The sequence below is a fragment of the Zonotrichia leucophrys genome, chromosome 4A, assembly GCF_028769735.1.
Source record: "Zonotrichia leucophrys gambelii isolate GWCS_2022_RI chromosome 4A, RI_Zleu_2.0, whole genome shotgun sequence".
NCBI lineage: Eukaryota > Metazoa > Chordata > Aves > Passeriformes > Passerellidae > Zonotrichia > Zonotrichia leucophrys.
In genome coordinates this window covers 12,601,685-12,617,488 of record NC_088174.1, presented here as the reverse complement: position 1 = coordinate 12,617,488, position 15,804 = coordinate 12,601,685, and the positions used below count along the sequence as shown (strand labels likewise).

Here is a 15,804-nt window from a genome sequence, read left to right as displayed (position 1 = left end):
CTCCTGGGTACATGATTTTCTTCTGATAATGGGCATGTGGCTGTATCCAAGGGACTGGTCAGAAGAACATTGGCCAAATAGCTTCCAAGCTCTGCTGAAACTGGAGGAAAAAGCCTGTAATTAATTTCAGAATTTAGTTTTTGTTGTTCAGATAACCCTTTGCTTCCAGCTTGCTATCTCCAGGAGTTATCAGGGAGGTGTACTGGTGCAGTGGGATGCATAGCTGGGATGTATTAATAACTTGGAAGGACACAGAGGGGACAAGAGAAAGCTTTTGGTGGTCTCCTTTCTGCTGCTTCAGGCAGTGTGGAGGCAAACAGTGAAAGATGAGCCCCACAGGTGCCCAGCCTGCTGCTCCTATAGTTAGAATTTGGCAGCCCATCGGGGTGCTCTGCCTTACCAAAATAACTGCCCTTTGGGGACCTTCATTTCACATTAACTCTTTTACTGGAAACTGCCTGTGAGAGCAGAGACCCGGGCCTTTGTCCTGCTCCTTTGGCAGGGTCCCCCCATGTCTGTGGCAGCCAGGACCATGGGGTCACTGCTGGCTGCAGCACGTTCATATCTGCTGTGTGTTGGCACAGCTGGAGCACTGAGTGCTGGACCTCTGCTGTGCCACAGCTGCATGGAGTTTGAGCTTCTGAACAAACCTGTGTGCTGGGAGAGCTTTCCCAATGCTGCCTACCTTCAGGTGAATGCACTGATGGCCATGGCATCATAAAGGCACAGATAATAGGGTGGTTTGGTTTTTGCACCCCCTCACGTTGAGGTGAAGGTGCAGCCTTATTCTGCCCTTCCCACCAAACCTCACAGCAACCAGGGCAGAAAATGCTGGGAAGATTTACCTCAAAGAAGCTGTTGTGGAGAGGCAATCCTTTGGACTTGGTTTCACATTGCTGCTTCCCAAGGATAGGGAGGGAGTCACTGAGAAGCTGGAGAGAGCAACCACCAACACACTTCCTTTAGAAAATCCCACTTGTGGGCTTTTTGTTTGTGCTTTCCCACTCAGTGCAACAGCAATGAAACAAATTGTCTGCTGTCTGTGCCTTGGATGGAAGTTTGTTTATTCTTTGTTTTTATTCAACTGGCTCCTCTCCATCTGGAGGTTTTTAAGGAGGTACATACACCACTATGATTTTTAGTCTTGTTCATTGAGAAGGGTGGTGCTTGTCTGACAGTGGTGAGAGCCAGACCTCTCTTTTGGGAGGATTGGAGAGATCTTAAGGTCAAGTTCAAGTTGCCACAGAAGTAGGAAATCTCATGGGGTGAAGTGAAGGGGGTTCCTGCCCTGTTGGTTAGGAGAGGAAAAAAAATATCCTAGATCTTGCAACTAAGCAAAAATTTCAGCAAGAGGCAAAAGGATATAGTATACGAGCTTGGGGGGAATGAAACACTCGTATATGATCTCAAGTCAAATCAATTCTGATCTTGGGGTCACAAGTAAACTCCTCTTATCCTTTTGGCTTTTTTTCCCAAAAGCAAAGATGCAAGCAGCAGGCTTTGTACATGGCTACAGGAAACGTGCCTGGTGCTCTCTGGTTACTAATTGCTGTCAACCAGTCAATGAGCTATTGTTTGTCTGTTTAAAATTAACTCTCTCTTCCTCCTTTCTGCACAAAGGAGCACCAAGCCTATGTGCATAGGCCTGGTAGCTGCTGCCCTGGATGCCCATTTTGGTGGTGGTGGTTTGGTTTGAGGGTGTGATAACCCACTGGTGCAGGGCTGTTTTATTAGTGTTTAATGTACTGTAATGTCTTAGTGTCCAGCCACTCAGATTCTGGCTGAACAAATAAGAGGCAGCCCCAGCTGGAAGAGCTCTCTGTGCAAGTGTAATGAGATGAGGGTAGCTGAGGTAATGGGAACAAGAAAGACATCCCCAGTGTTCAGTAGTGCAGGCCCTCCTCACACTCTGACAGCAGTAGGAGGGGAGGCTTGGTAAAGCCTGTACCTGTGAAATACCTTAGTGAGTGTCCCAGAAAGTTCCTTTGCGTTGGGAGGGTGTGGGAGGCAGCCTGAAGGAGCTCACCTGCAGGTGGAGTTTGGGCTGGGAACTTGGTGTATTGGTACCAAACGGATGAGGGGCAAAAGCTGAAGCACCTGAGACATCACAGGTGTGGCTGAAGAGATTAAGGAATGGGTGCAGTGAAAATTAGGTGTGAGGGGAGTAGCAGGAAGAGCAAATAATAGAGAAAGAAGAAAGAGCTGCAGGGAGGTGCCTTGAGGAAGAGTTGTTGAAAGGAGGGAAATGGAAGTGCTGGGAATGATGGACCTGCTGCCTGGGGATGAGGCAGCATGGAAGCAGGGGGAGAAAACTCAGCATAGCTGACCAAAAATGGGATGTGTGAGCAGTGACAGTCCCTGAAACCAGGAATGAGGAGGCTATGAAGTCTGGGCTCCTCCTGCATGGATGTGGCAGAGCAGGATGGCCTAAGAAGGGACCCAAGGGCATTTTTCTCTGTTTGCCTAATTCAGGGGATGTCAGGTACGTACAGCAGGATGCAATGTGCTGCTGTTTGTTTCTTGGATCACAGACAGCCATCTCCCCACTGTCCTCCTCCTTCATTGCTCCTTAATCTCCAATAAGCTCAGTGTCAGTATGATGGTGTTACCCAGTGCTCTGTGTTGTTTTTTGCCCTGCTCTTCTGGGCTCCACTAGCCCCACGGTGCTCTAGAAACCAGAACTTCTAGATACCTTGTTTTTTGGTGGTTTTGGTTTTTTTTTAACCTATGAGACTGTGACCTAGTTGTTTATGTTGTCTTGACTTTCACTAATCAAGCAAAGAGATGTTGTTCCTCCCAGCTCTGCAGCATTCACATATTGTGGCTGTTTGCTGTGACACTGGCAAGATTTAAGCCTGTACTTCTTCAACCCCTGTGAAAGAGTTCTTCCCATGTCAATAAGTGCTAACACATGTTTGAAAACAGGACAGATAAACAGCTTGTGGATCTGCCCTGCCCTTCTGAGTTCATATTCAATAAATGTGTTAACACTATGTGTTCATCGGTTTCTCAACACTTCCGGAAAAAGGTTGTTAAGCCAGGATTTGTTTTTCCCTGGTGGAAATTACAAATGCTGTATATGCAATAAAGGAAGTGAAAGCATATTAAAAATAATGAAGCACATTCAGAAAAAAATAATTGCTTTTCTCCTTTTGGATAGGTGGCATGGCTGTGGACGGCTTCAGCCTCCAGGTGAAGAGAGCTGAGAAACATTTGTCTCTTTTCTCCCACATTCCATTTATCTGTCTGGATTGACTTTTGCTTTAGACAGTAGGAGCAGCTGCAGGGTGGAGTTTGCATCTGCACCTCTGGAAAACCCAGGGACAGAGCCAGCCTGTCCACAGCATAGCCCGTGGGGCCATGGCTTGGGCAGGAGCATTTGTCTGGGAATCCATCTTGCTGTTGTGGACATTTTATGAGTAAACCTTTTAAGGAGAAAATATAATTAATCTCTTTGTGGCAGTGTTCTCTTGTACACACTAGAAAGCATAATTGTCTATACAGACAAGCAAATTAAAGGTTTTGGTAAGACAGACGGTCCTTAATTAATCATAATCTGGACAATGTATTAAGAGTATGCTCTAAATGCTGGGTGGCAAATTATCTGAAACTAATTAATTGTGCCCATAAAAATTCAGCATGTTCCACATGCGTGCTTGAACCTGGTTTTATTTGTTTTTTAAGGTGGTTGAGTAATTGCATGTCTACCTGGGATCTGTTTGTGTAGTTGATTTGCAAACCTCAAACAGAACAAGGCCAATTGAAAACTCAGCTCTTAACTAAGGGAAACTGGTGCCTGGGAAATGCAGCATGTCTGGTGGCTTTTGGGAGCAGAAAGGCAGCCCTGGTGTCCTTTGGAAGGGCCCCAGCACCTGAACATGGCCAACAGAAGGATGTATGTAGCAAGCACATGTGCTCAGCAGCCTTGCTGAGCTCTTGGATAAGACTTGACCTTTTTTTGCACTGCAGTTAAGGTTTCCTTTGTTCTATAAAATGTGGGGGTTTTAGGTGCTGAGCCCTGGGTCACTGGTGATTTGACTCTTTGCAGTGGCAGCAAGAGCTGTAAGTGTGGTGCTGAGTAGCACTGTGCCTCTCTGAGTGAAAGAATTCCCTGAAATAAATGTGTTTTGCTCCTGAAGATAAAGAAATTGGAAGCACAGCTTTGCACTCTGGCTGTGGTCAGCTCTGGGTTCAGCCCTGGGGACACCAGGGCTGGGGTCCTGACACAGGGCAGGTGGTGGCAGGGGGCAGCTCAGACCAGGCAGTTTTTTCTGCTGTTTCCTTTGTTGCCAGCACATGGAAGTGCCAAACCTGTCTGTGGGTGAAGGGGAATGTGCCCCTTTGATGTGTTCATCTCATTTCCAGGAGCTGCCTTTGATTTAGGTAGGACTGTGCCCTGCAGCACTGGACTCTCCTCAGCAAAAGCGCTCTTGTATGGAAATCCCACTCTTGAAATATTTGAAAATGTTAGCACAAGGAATAGGAAAACACTGCATCCCTTCTTACTTTTAAAAAAAACCAAAACAAACAAGAAATATTTTCAGGTGACACCTATGAATCCAAGATCAAAAATATATTGGGTCTGAAAGTCAAAAGAAGTAGGTGTGTTGTCTGGAGGTGGGATTTATTCTGTCTCACAGTGGGTGGAGTGTTTCTTCAATTAGCTCATGTATCTGCAATTTGGAAGAAAGATTGTTTTGAATTACTCTGGGAGTGCAATCTGATGTCATGTGGAAGCACCTTGGGGAGATGCAGTGTTCTGCACTGGGTTACTGGCAGGGCCGGTCTGCCCTCAAGCTGCAGAGAGGTAATACATCTTATTATCTGAAAAAAAGGAAATTGCCAAGTAACTATGGTTATGTTTCTCAATGTGCTCTTTTAAAGAAGGATTTGTTCCAAAGCAGACACTTTTTCCCCCAGGATTTTTATTGGAGAGATGGCACATATGTCACATCCTGACTTTCTTACCATTTCCTGACATCTCTAGGCTTTCCCCAAGTAGCGGGCATTGAAATTCTACTCTGAAATTTAAAAAAATGTTAAAAGAATAAACAGAACCCAGAGTTGTAGATTGCCTGAGTGCAGATTACTGCCTCTTCTGCCTCTTAAAGTTAATTGCATTGGAAATGTGATCTTCCTTTGAGCATCAAAGCCTGTAGCATGCACAGGATTCATTCTGCAATACAGACAAATTTTAAAATTGTTTCTTGACATTAAGAAAGGTTTTGTGGCTCTGGTCCCACCGTGCTGGTTCCCTCAGCCTCGTCCTCCTGAGCATACCCTTGAGTGAGAAGGTGACTTTGCATCAGCAGGACTTGGCTGAGGTGTGCTGAAGCATGGCCTTGCTCTCTGGTCAGGATGGACCAGAGCTGGCTGTGCCATGTTATCCCAAAGCCTTGCCTTTGTTCATCCTCTCTGTGCCAGCCAGCCCTCTCTGCAGGCTCTCAGTCAGGAGAGCCAGGGGACCTTGGAGCCACGTGCTGCTCTGGCAGGTCAGTTTGTGAAACCCTTCCCAACCCTGTGTGCGCCTGTTTGTCGACAAGAGGGGCCAGCCCTTGTCCAGGGAGTTTAAACAAGATAACTGGAGGGAAGAGAGAGCCTGCCATCCCTCCAGATAGCAGGGGCTGAGGGAGCACTGGCAAAGTATGATTTGTCGTCTGTGAAAAATGTTTGCATTTGACAGCTTTTCACAGGAAGCCTGTCAGAGTGATAATTTAATGAGTACAGATTGCTTGCAACACAGCTGTAAAACGTGCTTTTACAGTGCTGTAAAATAAGCAACCGAGGCCTTTGTGTGTTTGCTTTGTTTGAGAACAAGTCAACTTCTAATACAAATGAAAGGTGGTCATTTATTTTACCCAGCAAACAGTCGAGACGTAAGAGAGGAACCTGCCATTTTTCTTCTTGTTCTGGCAAGGTTAATGCTGGGTTATGTTGGTGTTTGCTAATCAGCTCATTTCTGTGAAGGGGAGAATTAGTATCTAATTAGATATAGCGAGTTACTAGTCAGATTAGCATTTAACTCATAAAAAGGACTTTCAACCTTTTTTCTTTTCCTTGCAGGCATCTATGCCCATAGTTTGCACAGAGAAAAGATGAATGTTCCTTGTGGCACCCGAGCTGATTTCTTGATGTGGAGATAGAAACTGGGGATGCAGACTTCCACTGTGCCAATAGCTACACTAAAATATATCTATAGATATAATTTAATTATATCTATAGATATAATTATATATTTATCTATGTATAGATATATAATAATAATAAAACTCGTAACCTGCTGACCAGGTTACAAGAGCTGTGCATTGCATGGAGGAAGATGCCATGCACATCCCACTGCTGGGTCCATCCCTGTTTGCTGTGTTGTGTGTCCCTGCATCCCCAGTGCCATGCTTGACATCACCCTGCCCTCCATCCAACCCTACCTGCACCCCAGGAGCCTGGAGGTGCCAGCAGTGGCACTCAGTGGCCATGCCACAGGCACCAGGGCACCCTGTGTGGCATGTTCAGGGATACAGGCGTATGCTGATTCCAGGCTGCAGACACAACTCCTCTGCCCTCCTGCCCTTCTTCTCTGGGCAGTGGCACTTGAGAAGGGCAGTTTTGTGTCCATGAAAATGGTGGCTAAAGCTTGAGCCAGAGACAGCAGCGCTGTGCATGCATGCTGCCTCCTTCAGCAGTGCTGCGTTGGGATTTTGGAAGTGCCTGGTTGTGGTGGGAAGTTTTTGTTTCCTTTATTTACCTTCCTTTTGGGCAGGGAAAAGCTGCTGGCTGGAAGGCTGCAGGTGTGCAGGTATTTGCTGCTAATTAGATTGCAGGATTTTCTTTGTGATAATTAATGAACATACCTGGTTCTAGCCCACATGAAAAATTGCTAAGAGATGAAGAGCTCTAAAGCCTGGATACAGTTTATTAAACTTCCACTTTGGAGTGTAACCAATAAAATTAGTTTGGTCAGGAGAATAAATTGGTTATGGTAATATGGATGTATTACTTAAGATAACTTTCTTGGCTTAAAACATTGCTTTGGGTTCTTTAGACTGATGGTTGGAGCTATCTGGTAGATTTGCCATCAATATAATTTTAAAAATCTAATTATTTATTAAGAGTTTGCTGATGCATCTATCAGGTTTTGTGCCTGGTACAGAAGTATTTAAATAAACAACTTATTTGGTGTTACTAAAAGGTCTGAGCCAAGGAAGGAAGTGAGCCTTCAAAATGATTAAGTGAATTAGAAATTAATATACACCAAGCTAATCTCTATAGTATAAACTCAACAGAAAAAAATCTTCCTGGAGAGGAAATGCCAGTCATGGGAACGAAAGTGGAGGTTCCTGCTGATATTGGACAGAGGACGTGTTGGGTGTTTGAAATCAATCTCCTCTTCCCTGGATCATTTCTCTTGTGCTCCTAAGAGGCTGCATTATATACAGCCATGTCAGGCATTGAACCCCATGACTTTGTTCATCAGGAACTCATGGAATGTTTCAGTTTTTCCAGAAAATGTTTTCTGTGTTAGGCTTTGTTTGTACTGGAGCACTTTGAAGACGAAAATCTGAACTTCAGCATACTTATAATGTCTTTTAACAAGGTTTAAATTCACACTGGGCCAAAATATTCCCCCCCTCCCCCTTATAACAACTTCTAGCTCTAAGCATTGCTCCTTTGAGGATTTAGAAAACCACAGAGGCATGTTTTATTAAAAAATATTTATTGAATATGAGTCACAGAAAAGCAGAGGTCAGAATCTTCAATTGCTGGTGGCATGCATAAAATAATCTGCTTCCTCACCCTGCTGCTCCTGCTCCCTGGGGTGCTGGTGCTCCCTGTGGGGCTGGAGCAAACAGGCATGGGAGGCTGGGTCCCTGTGGCACCTACCTTGCTCTCCTTAGCTGCCCCCAAAGCCATAGAGCTGGGAGTTTTCTTCCAAAATGGCCCAAATGCTTTTGGCCTGCTGGACCTCTCTATTGTTTTTTTTTTTTTATTTTATTGTAATTTTCAATTTTTAATTATTCTTATATTTATTTTATTTCTAATTTTGTATTTTTTTATTTTTAAAATTTATTTTATTTTTAATTTTTTAATTATTATTCTTTAATTTTAAATTATTTTTATTTTTATTTTAAAATTTTATTTTTAATTTTAATATTTTATTTTATCTCATCTATGCCAAATCTCCAAGGCTTTGAGGCAGGGTAGTTTGTGCTTAGGCCCACGTGTCAAGGTTGTGGTGATGAATTCTTGGAGGATGTGTTCTTTAAACTGCTTCTGCAGTGGTATCAGCATTGGGTCAACCTGTTACCAGTGTTGGGGACACGTGTGGCACTGCCAGGACATGGCAGCAGCCGCTCTGGGCTGTCCAGTGCTCCCAGAGAGTGAACCAAAGTGGGGATTTGCTTTTAGAAAATTAGATCACAGACCCTATCTGTCCTTCGTCATTGGAAAAATCTCTTGGTATTGTGCCAAGTGTTTAGCCCTCAGATTTTAAGCAAATTTTGGTATATTTGTGGGGGTTTTCTCACTGTCACAAATATCTGAAGCCCCTTCTGTGATCAGGGCCAACTGGGTAAGTGGTCAGGCCTTGCCCTGAGAGATGATGAACTTGCAGGATGGAAGAAAGAACCTGCAGGTAGATTTTTAAAATTTGTTTTAAAATTTAAAAAATTTTTTTTTAATCTGGTTTATGATTATCTTGGAAAATGAATTGTCAAGAACTAGGAAGAAGGACTCATTTGTGCAAAACATCTGTTTCACAAAACCACCTTTATTCTTTCCAATATGCTGTTCTTTGAAATTACATCTTTTAAGATGCCTAAATGGAAACATCAGAAACTTTTGCAATTCTTTTGTCTTTTTTGCTGACTCTTAATCATGATATTCATATCTGTATCAGGAGATATTTCACTTCTTGTAGGAGATATTCGTAGGAGATATTTCTGTATCAGGAGATCTTTCACATCTCTGTATCAGGAGATATTTCACTCATAAAAGTCTTTCAGTCTATTGAGACTTTTGGGGATTGGCTTATGAAGAGTAATCAAAAATTTTGAGATATAGACGTGGTTTTGAGGTGTAGACATGACAAATTTCTGGAGCAGTCCTTTAATTTTCCATTTCAGTTTGATGATGGTGTCATTGTGCTAATCCTCCAGGTAAGCAGCGGTTGTAGGAGTGTGTGAACACACAACAGGTGTAGGTCCTTGGACACCTTGATGATAGAGATAACAGAGATGACTCTTAAGGTACATGAATGTGCTGCTGGTTGAGGCTGGGTTTGTGGAGCTCTGTGTGTGACACGTGGGGTCACTCTTAGGAGATCACAAAACCTTTCAGGCTCAGAGATGCTGTCCTGGTGGGAGTGGGGTGGTGGCAGATGAAGTGGATGTCTCTGTGCCAGGCCACTGGCCAAGCTGGCTGACTCTTGGTGAGGTTTCATATTTGGTGGCCCTTGTTTTGCGGCTGTGTGGCAGCTCTTGTGGTCGGGGCATGGGGTTTTCTCTGCCTGCGTTTACCATATCCTCTCTCCCTCTTTCCTAGAGTTCTTCAAAGAGCTGCTGGAGAACGCAGAGAAGTCCCTGAACGACATGTTTGTGCGGACGTACGGCCGGCTGTACATGCAGAACTCGGAGCTCTTCAAGGACCTCTTCGTGGAGCTCAAGCGCTACTACGTGGGCGGCAACGTCAACCTGGAGGAGATGCTCAACGAGTTCTGGGCGCGCCTGCTGGAGCGCATGTTCCGCCTGGTGAACCCCCAGTACCACTTCACGGACGAGTACCTGGAGTGCGTCAGCAAGTACACGGAGCAGCTGAAGCCCTTCGGGGATGTGCCCAGGAAGCTGAAGCTGCAGGTGACGCGCGCCTTCGTGGCCGCTCGCACCTTCGCCCAGGGCCTGGCCGTCGCCAGGGACGTCGTCAGCAAAGTGTCCGTGGTGAGCTCTGTGCCCTGAGTATTTGTCCCCACGTGTGGTGTTGCATTTTAGTTAAATGATGTGCTCTGTCTCATCCCTCGAGTTTATTCCCAGCCTGTGATCCTCCCCTGAAGTATCATGGATCTGTGATCCCAATGGGCCAACTCTTATTCTGCGCCCACTTTGAATCTCCCTGTTAGGCTGTGGGGGGAGAACACAGAGTTTTCTCTTGGCCCTTTTTCTCCCAAGGCTTTCGCTCTCTCCCCCTCCCTCCCCGTTTCCCCCTTCTCCCTCAGAAACCATGCTGCCCCTGGGGGTGGGACCCCCAATAAACCCTCATCTAATTAGCACCCTCAGAAGCCATGTGGATTCTCCTTGCCTGCCTGCTGATACCAGGGAACGTATAGCTTAGGATGCCCCCTGGAGACCCCCCCCTCTAAACAAACTGCTACACCCGTGTCCCTTGGAGCCATGATGGGCAGCATCTCTCCCTGTTGTTCTGTACCTAAAGGCGGTGGTGGTACCTGAGCATGGGTGGGACCCAGCTCCATCTTCTGTTGCGTGGTAGAGTCACCACAGCCCACTTCCCCAGGTGGATGCTTTCCTCCCTGTCTAGGGAACAACAACAGCAGGAAATTAAATGCCTTCTGCAGTGGAAATAACCATGTTTGCTTGTGTAATGGTCATATGTTGTTCTTAATATTGCCTTTAAATTACAGTGAGTCAGAGATGCTACAGGCATCTATTATGGAGCAGCTGATGATTTTCTCCTTGCTCCAGGGTGTGGGGAGAGGCAGTTCACATGAGCAAACAGCACTTTTGTGACAACAGTAAGCTTGAGCCATCTGCACAGGGCAGAAGCCACTTGTACTTGGTGCCACACATGCAGCACAAGTTAGACTCCAGACTTTTTCTGTAAAGTCACTTTTTGGGGGAATAAAAGAGCTGTGATGTATTGGTTACTTAAATGTTTACCTCCCTCTTCATATAAATCACTTGGGAGTTGTTTAAGTGGGGTGACTGCTTTTTTGACATGAGATTTGTCTTTAATTTTCGTCTGGATTGTATCGTATAGGGAACAGTCAATAATCCCCTTGAAGTGATTATGTAAGATAACAAATATTAGTGATTTCCTTTTAACAAACTCAGCTCATTTCCTGTGGGCTGTGGAAGATTTATTGTAATCATTTAATTGGGCAGAGAGATATTTACTTTCTCTCTACCTGGTTATGGAGTAATAAAATGTGAGGCTGAAAGAGCAGGCAGGAGTTTGAATCACCCCAAGTGCCAGGAAAAACAAAAAAGAATAGCTGTTCAGATACTATTAGAGGCAGAATGCAGTTCTGTAGGCAGCACAAACAGCATCCTTAAATGAGATAATCATTCAAATTTCTTTGACTTATGGGGATAATATTAAAATACTGTCTGTGAGGATAGGGGAAAAAAGAAGTTGGCTTCCATGTTAATTTTTCTTGAAGAGAAATGAGGCAAACAGCTGGCAATAGGCCAGAACATGTATGGAAGGGCAGAGAATATTAGCAAGGAAGAAGTTGCTTAACTAAAATAAAATACTCAGACTCCAGGAGTGAGTTGCAAGTTAGCAGTGACTGGTATAGGTCCTTGGACACCTTGATAGCCTTGAAATGTGATGTCTCTGTGCCAGGCCACTGGCCAAGGCTGCTGACTCTTGGTTGAGGTTTCATATTTGGTGGCCCTTGTTTGGTGGCTGTGTGGCAGCTCTTGTGGTCAGGGCACGGGGTTTTCACTGCTGTAGAGTGTGGATGAAATATTTGGGTGGGAGGTCTGGCCATTAAGCCCCTGTACAGTGCAATTACTGATGGGCAGTAAACGTGCATGGGTGAGGGATTGTGTTTATGCTCCATCTGCTCAGAATTCATCAAAACGTCTCCAGACTTGACATGGAACCACAAGGGCTGCGGTCCCTGCATCTGTTATGAATCAGTCGTGAACCTGAGGTGGCATTGTGATTTCTCTTTCCCTTTTGAAGATCCTTGAGTGTAGAGTTGCCTTCAACCCTAGAATTAATTGCTTGAGTGTGCAAAGCTACCCAGAGTCCCTCGCAGCTGCAAGCATAGCTCACGTGCCATGGACAATCACAGTTGCTCTACTTTCCACTTCAATTTCACAAGTTGCACTGGAAATCCTGCCACAGATTGGCTTTTCCAAGCAGTAACAAAAGTCCCCGCTGCTGAATACCTATCTTTAGCAGTAGAAGGAATAATAATCTTTCCTGTAGTGTTTTAATCGCATTCAGTGGGAATCTAACATGGTGTTTCTGCAAGACACAATGGGAAATTCTAGATGTGAGTTTAAAAGCTGATGTTTTTGTGCCTGCTGCTCTGTGGTTGTGTTTTGGGGCTTCCCACATTACATATAGATTAGCCTGGCTTTGCTCAGCTTTATGTAATGACTCCATTGACTTTTCTTCCTTATTATTTTTACTGAGGAGTTGTAGTGGAATGACTGCTTATACCAGGGATTAACTTGGGGGATAAATCTTCATTCTTCTTTATGAAAAAATGTCCAAGGAATGCAAATTACTTTTACTTCTAATGTGCTTTGTGACAAGTAGGTTAAAAATATTTAATTGAGAATCTTCAGGAGGAGAAATACAAACTTCTGCAAGGCCCAGCTGTGTACTTTCCTGGGATTCTATCAGGACAGCAAAGAGCACTCTATAGTGCAATGGCCTTGATGGCTTTTTAATGATCCCAGATATTTTTACATCTTCACTAGGGAGTTGCATTTAGAAGTATTGTTCTTGTGTGAGCTGGGGAATAAAGGGCTAAAAGAAGAGAGAATATTGAAAAGCTGCAAGTATGCTTGATTTCTGAGCCAGAATGCTAGAAAAGAACTTTAAATTCAGCCTTGAATGGATCAAAACCTGTACCACTGCACTGAAATACACAAGAGAGAGAAAGCACAGACTTTTTTCAAACTGTTTAAACCCCACAGTTTTGCTGCTCAAGTCTTCCCCTCTCAAATTCCCTTCTTTGGACACAAAAAGTACAATATTTTCCACATCTGTTGTGAACAGCAGATCTGTACAGGATGCTGTTCCTGCATGTTGTAGATGTGCCCTGCCTCTGAGGCTGCCTGCAAGGGCTGGGGGCCTCCAGTGCTTCCCTCTGTCCTGTGCTGGTGCTGGGTGCTTTCTCCCTGACCTCCCTGCCCCTGCCTTTGGGAGATGGAAATCTGCCTGTCCCCTGATCACCCTCCTGCTACTCACCCTGGGCAAGCACTGAAGTCAGCCAGGTTAAATTGCTGCCAGCAGTGACATTTCCTGCCCTGGCCAGGGCTGGAGAAAAATACAAGGCAGAGCCATGAGTGACTGAAAAAGGATGAGAACCTGCAACTGGGCACTTCTCAGGCTGCTTAGATGTTCCCATAATTGCATGCCATTAAACCCACAGCCTGGTCGAGGGTCATGACACCTTTGAGGGCGAAGTGTGCTGGGGCTTGTAGGGTACAGGTCAGCCACAGGTGTGGGGTGAGGGTCCTTGTTTGGAGGGAAGACGTGGAATCAAGGGCTAGGCTCCCTGAGAGCATTTTGTAGGGTTAGGAGGAGTTGGGAGGGCAGGTCTGGCTGGAGGTCAGCAGCAGAGGCACACAAAGGCTGAAACATGCAGACACCCAGCATTGAACCCCTCTGTGTCACCATTTCTCTGCAGACCAGAATGTGTGGATGTGACATTCTGCGCTTGGCAGTGGTGGTGAGAGTTTTCTGGAGCTCCCCAGGAAATTTATTCTGATAAACTGTTGTTTTGGCATTCTTTTACTACTTTTCCCTCCTGTGTCCTGTAATTGGAGGCAGAACTTCTGGGAGCTCAGGAGGCTCTCAAATCACCTCCTCAACCAAGCATTTGTGTGCTGAAAGCCACATGAGATAAAACTGCCACCAAAGCATCTGGGCTGCTGGAAGGGGTATTCCAGCCTATCCTTGGGAGCCCTGGGAAAGGCAGCAGCTTGAATGTTCTATGTAAGATATTGTGTTTAGCTTCGAAGCACAGTTATGAGCCATATGAAATAATGGAGTTTCATATGAGGATTGTACCTACTTCCTCCTCTGGTGACATTAGCAACCAGGAGGAGGCTGCTGGAGGTGTCCCAGTGGGTGGAGGAGGTCAGCTTTCTTTGTATTGGCATTTCTGCCCTAATGAAGGGTAATGGTAGCAGCCAAGGAGGGAATTTTCTTCAAACTGATAATGATGAGAATTGCAGAGGGGGACAGGTGATTGCCTTCCCACAGGTACTCCCAAGCTGGAGTGGGAGTCCAGTGGCTCTTTACCCTTATCTTGAATGAAGTACCTGTGGAACACAAGTTGAGCTATTGGTTGACCTGCTGGTCTGCATGAGCAAACTGAACTGTGGTTTGTGTCATTTCTGGCATGGGTGCTGAATGTGGATCAGCCATTGGCTTAGGAGAAGCAGTGATAGAAATAATATAACAATTAATGGATAAGAATTAAGGCCTGTGTCATCACAAATAGTAGGGCACCAAGATCTGATTTTGGTAAAAGTTGTACCCCTAGTAATTACCATTGGAGGATCTAAAAGTTTAGTCAGAGATCCAACCTCCCTTTGTGCAGTTTTTGCCCTTGGTTTGACTTTAGGGCAATGTGGCTGTAATCCTCTTTCAGAAGGAATTTCATGTTCCTATAACCAAGGGCTGCAATATCTTGCTCAGGCAAGAGCCAGCCTTGCCAGGGAAGTGACAGAAATGGAATATGCTGCTTGCATGCACTGGGAAGGGACAGGAGGGCAGCACTTCTGCTATGTGGGTAACTAAGAAACAGCCAGAGGAGCTAAGGAGCCCTTTAGCGTGTAGCAGAGGGACCTCGAGAGGGGCAGTGCTTTCCAGGCAGCAGGTTGCAAGCTCTGAGGCCACACCAAGGGGCTGCCCTGCACAAGGACTTTCCTTCCACATACCAGGGGCAAACATCAATGCAGAAAACAATACCAAGCACTTCTCCACATCAAAGATGACCCTGAGAAGACCTGCCAAGAATGTGACTGCATCTGCCTCAGTTCCAGCCATCTGAGGGCCTGTGCTAGGCCTTCAAAGCACGCTGGAGCAGCAGTCAGCTCAGATTTAGGGCTGGGAGTGCCTGGGTAGGACTCTGGATTTGGAGTAGATGGTGTCATGCCGGAGTACTCCAGTCCACTGGCATGGTTTTGGCTTTTTCTTTCTCTGCCCTGCACTGCGGTTCTGCTGCTATTTTTGAAAACAATGTGAAGGATAATTAAGGATGGTTTTGGTTGTAGATGCCCGGATAAATGTCCCTGCTGCTTTATTCATTAAAGCAAGCGGAACACTCCTCATGATCCAGGCAGGGAGAGGCTTGTTCCTACAGGGAGCAAGCTTGATATGATGCCCTTTGGTCCCAAGGGCACCATTGGCAGGAGATGCAGAGCCTGTGTAAGTGTTCAGGGGGAGAGGCATCCACCTGGCTGGCACCCTGAGGTCCCTGTGCCCCTCATGGGCTGGGGCTGCTGCTGGGGAAGACAAGCATGTGAATGTTAAACAGCAGCTCGAGTGCCTGGTGCTATGGCTCTCAGGAGCTCTGTTTTTCCTCTTGGCACTGTCACTTGTGGAGTGGGGGGAGCACACTGTGAGCAGGGAACTGAGCAGAAATGTACTCTTGAACTTCTCCTCACACGAGATAACGCCGCAGCAGACGCTGCCGTGGGTAGCAAGTGTTGAGACACAGAGTCATGCAGTTCCCAAGATCACTCCTAAATGTATTCCCTTATGCAAGACCTCAGGGGCCTTAATCTGTGGTTGAACCAGTTGCTGTCTAAATTATTAATGTTCTAGCACCAGGCCAGCAAAATTGGCTAAATGTGTAGTTAATTCCAAAACACTTTCATTGGA

The 15,804-nt window shown here is 45.5% G+C and overlaps 1 protein-coding gene across 3 annotated transcripts in view; it reads left to right on the top strand.

Annotated features, from left to right (window-relative positions):
• GPC4 (glypican 4) overlaps positions 1 to 15,804 on the top strand; it is a 66,237-nt gene that overhangs the window by 35,145 nt on the left and 15,288 nt on the right. For all 3 annotated transcript variants that reach the window (XM_064712584.1, XM_064712582.1, XM_064712583.1), the window contains exon 3: positions 9,538 to 9,929. In XM_064712584.1, coding sequence (XP_064568654.1) covers positions 9,538 to 9,929 — 392 coding nt within the window. The remainder of the gene's footprint in view (positions 1 to 9,537; positions 9,930 to 15,804) is intronic.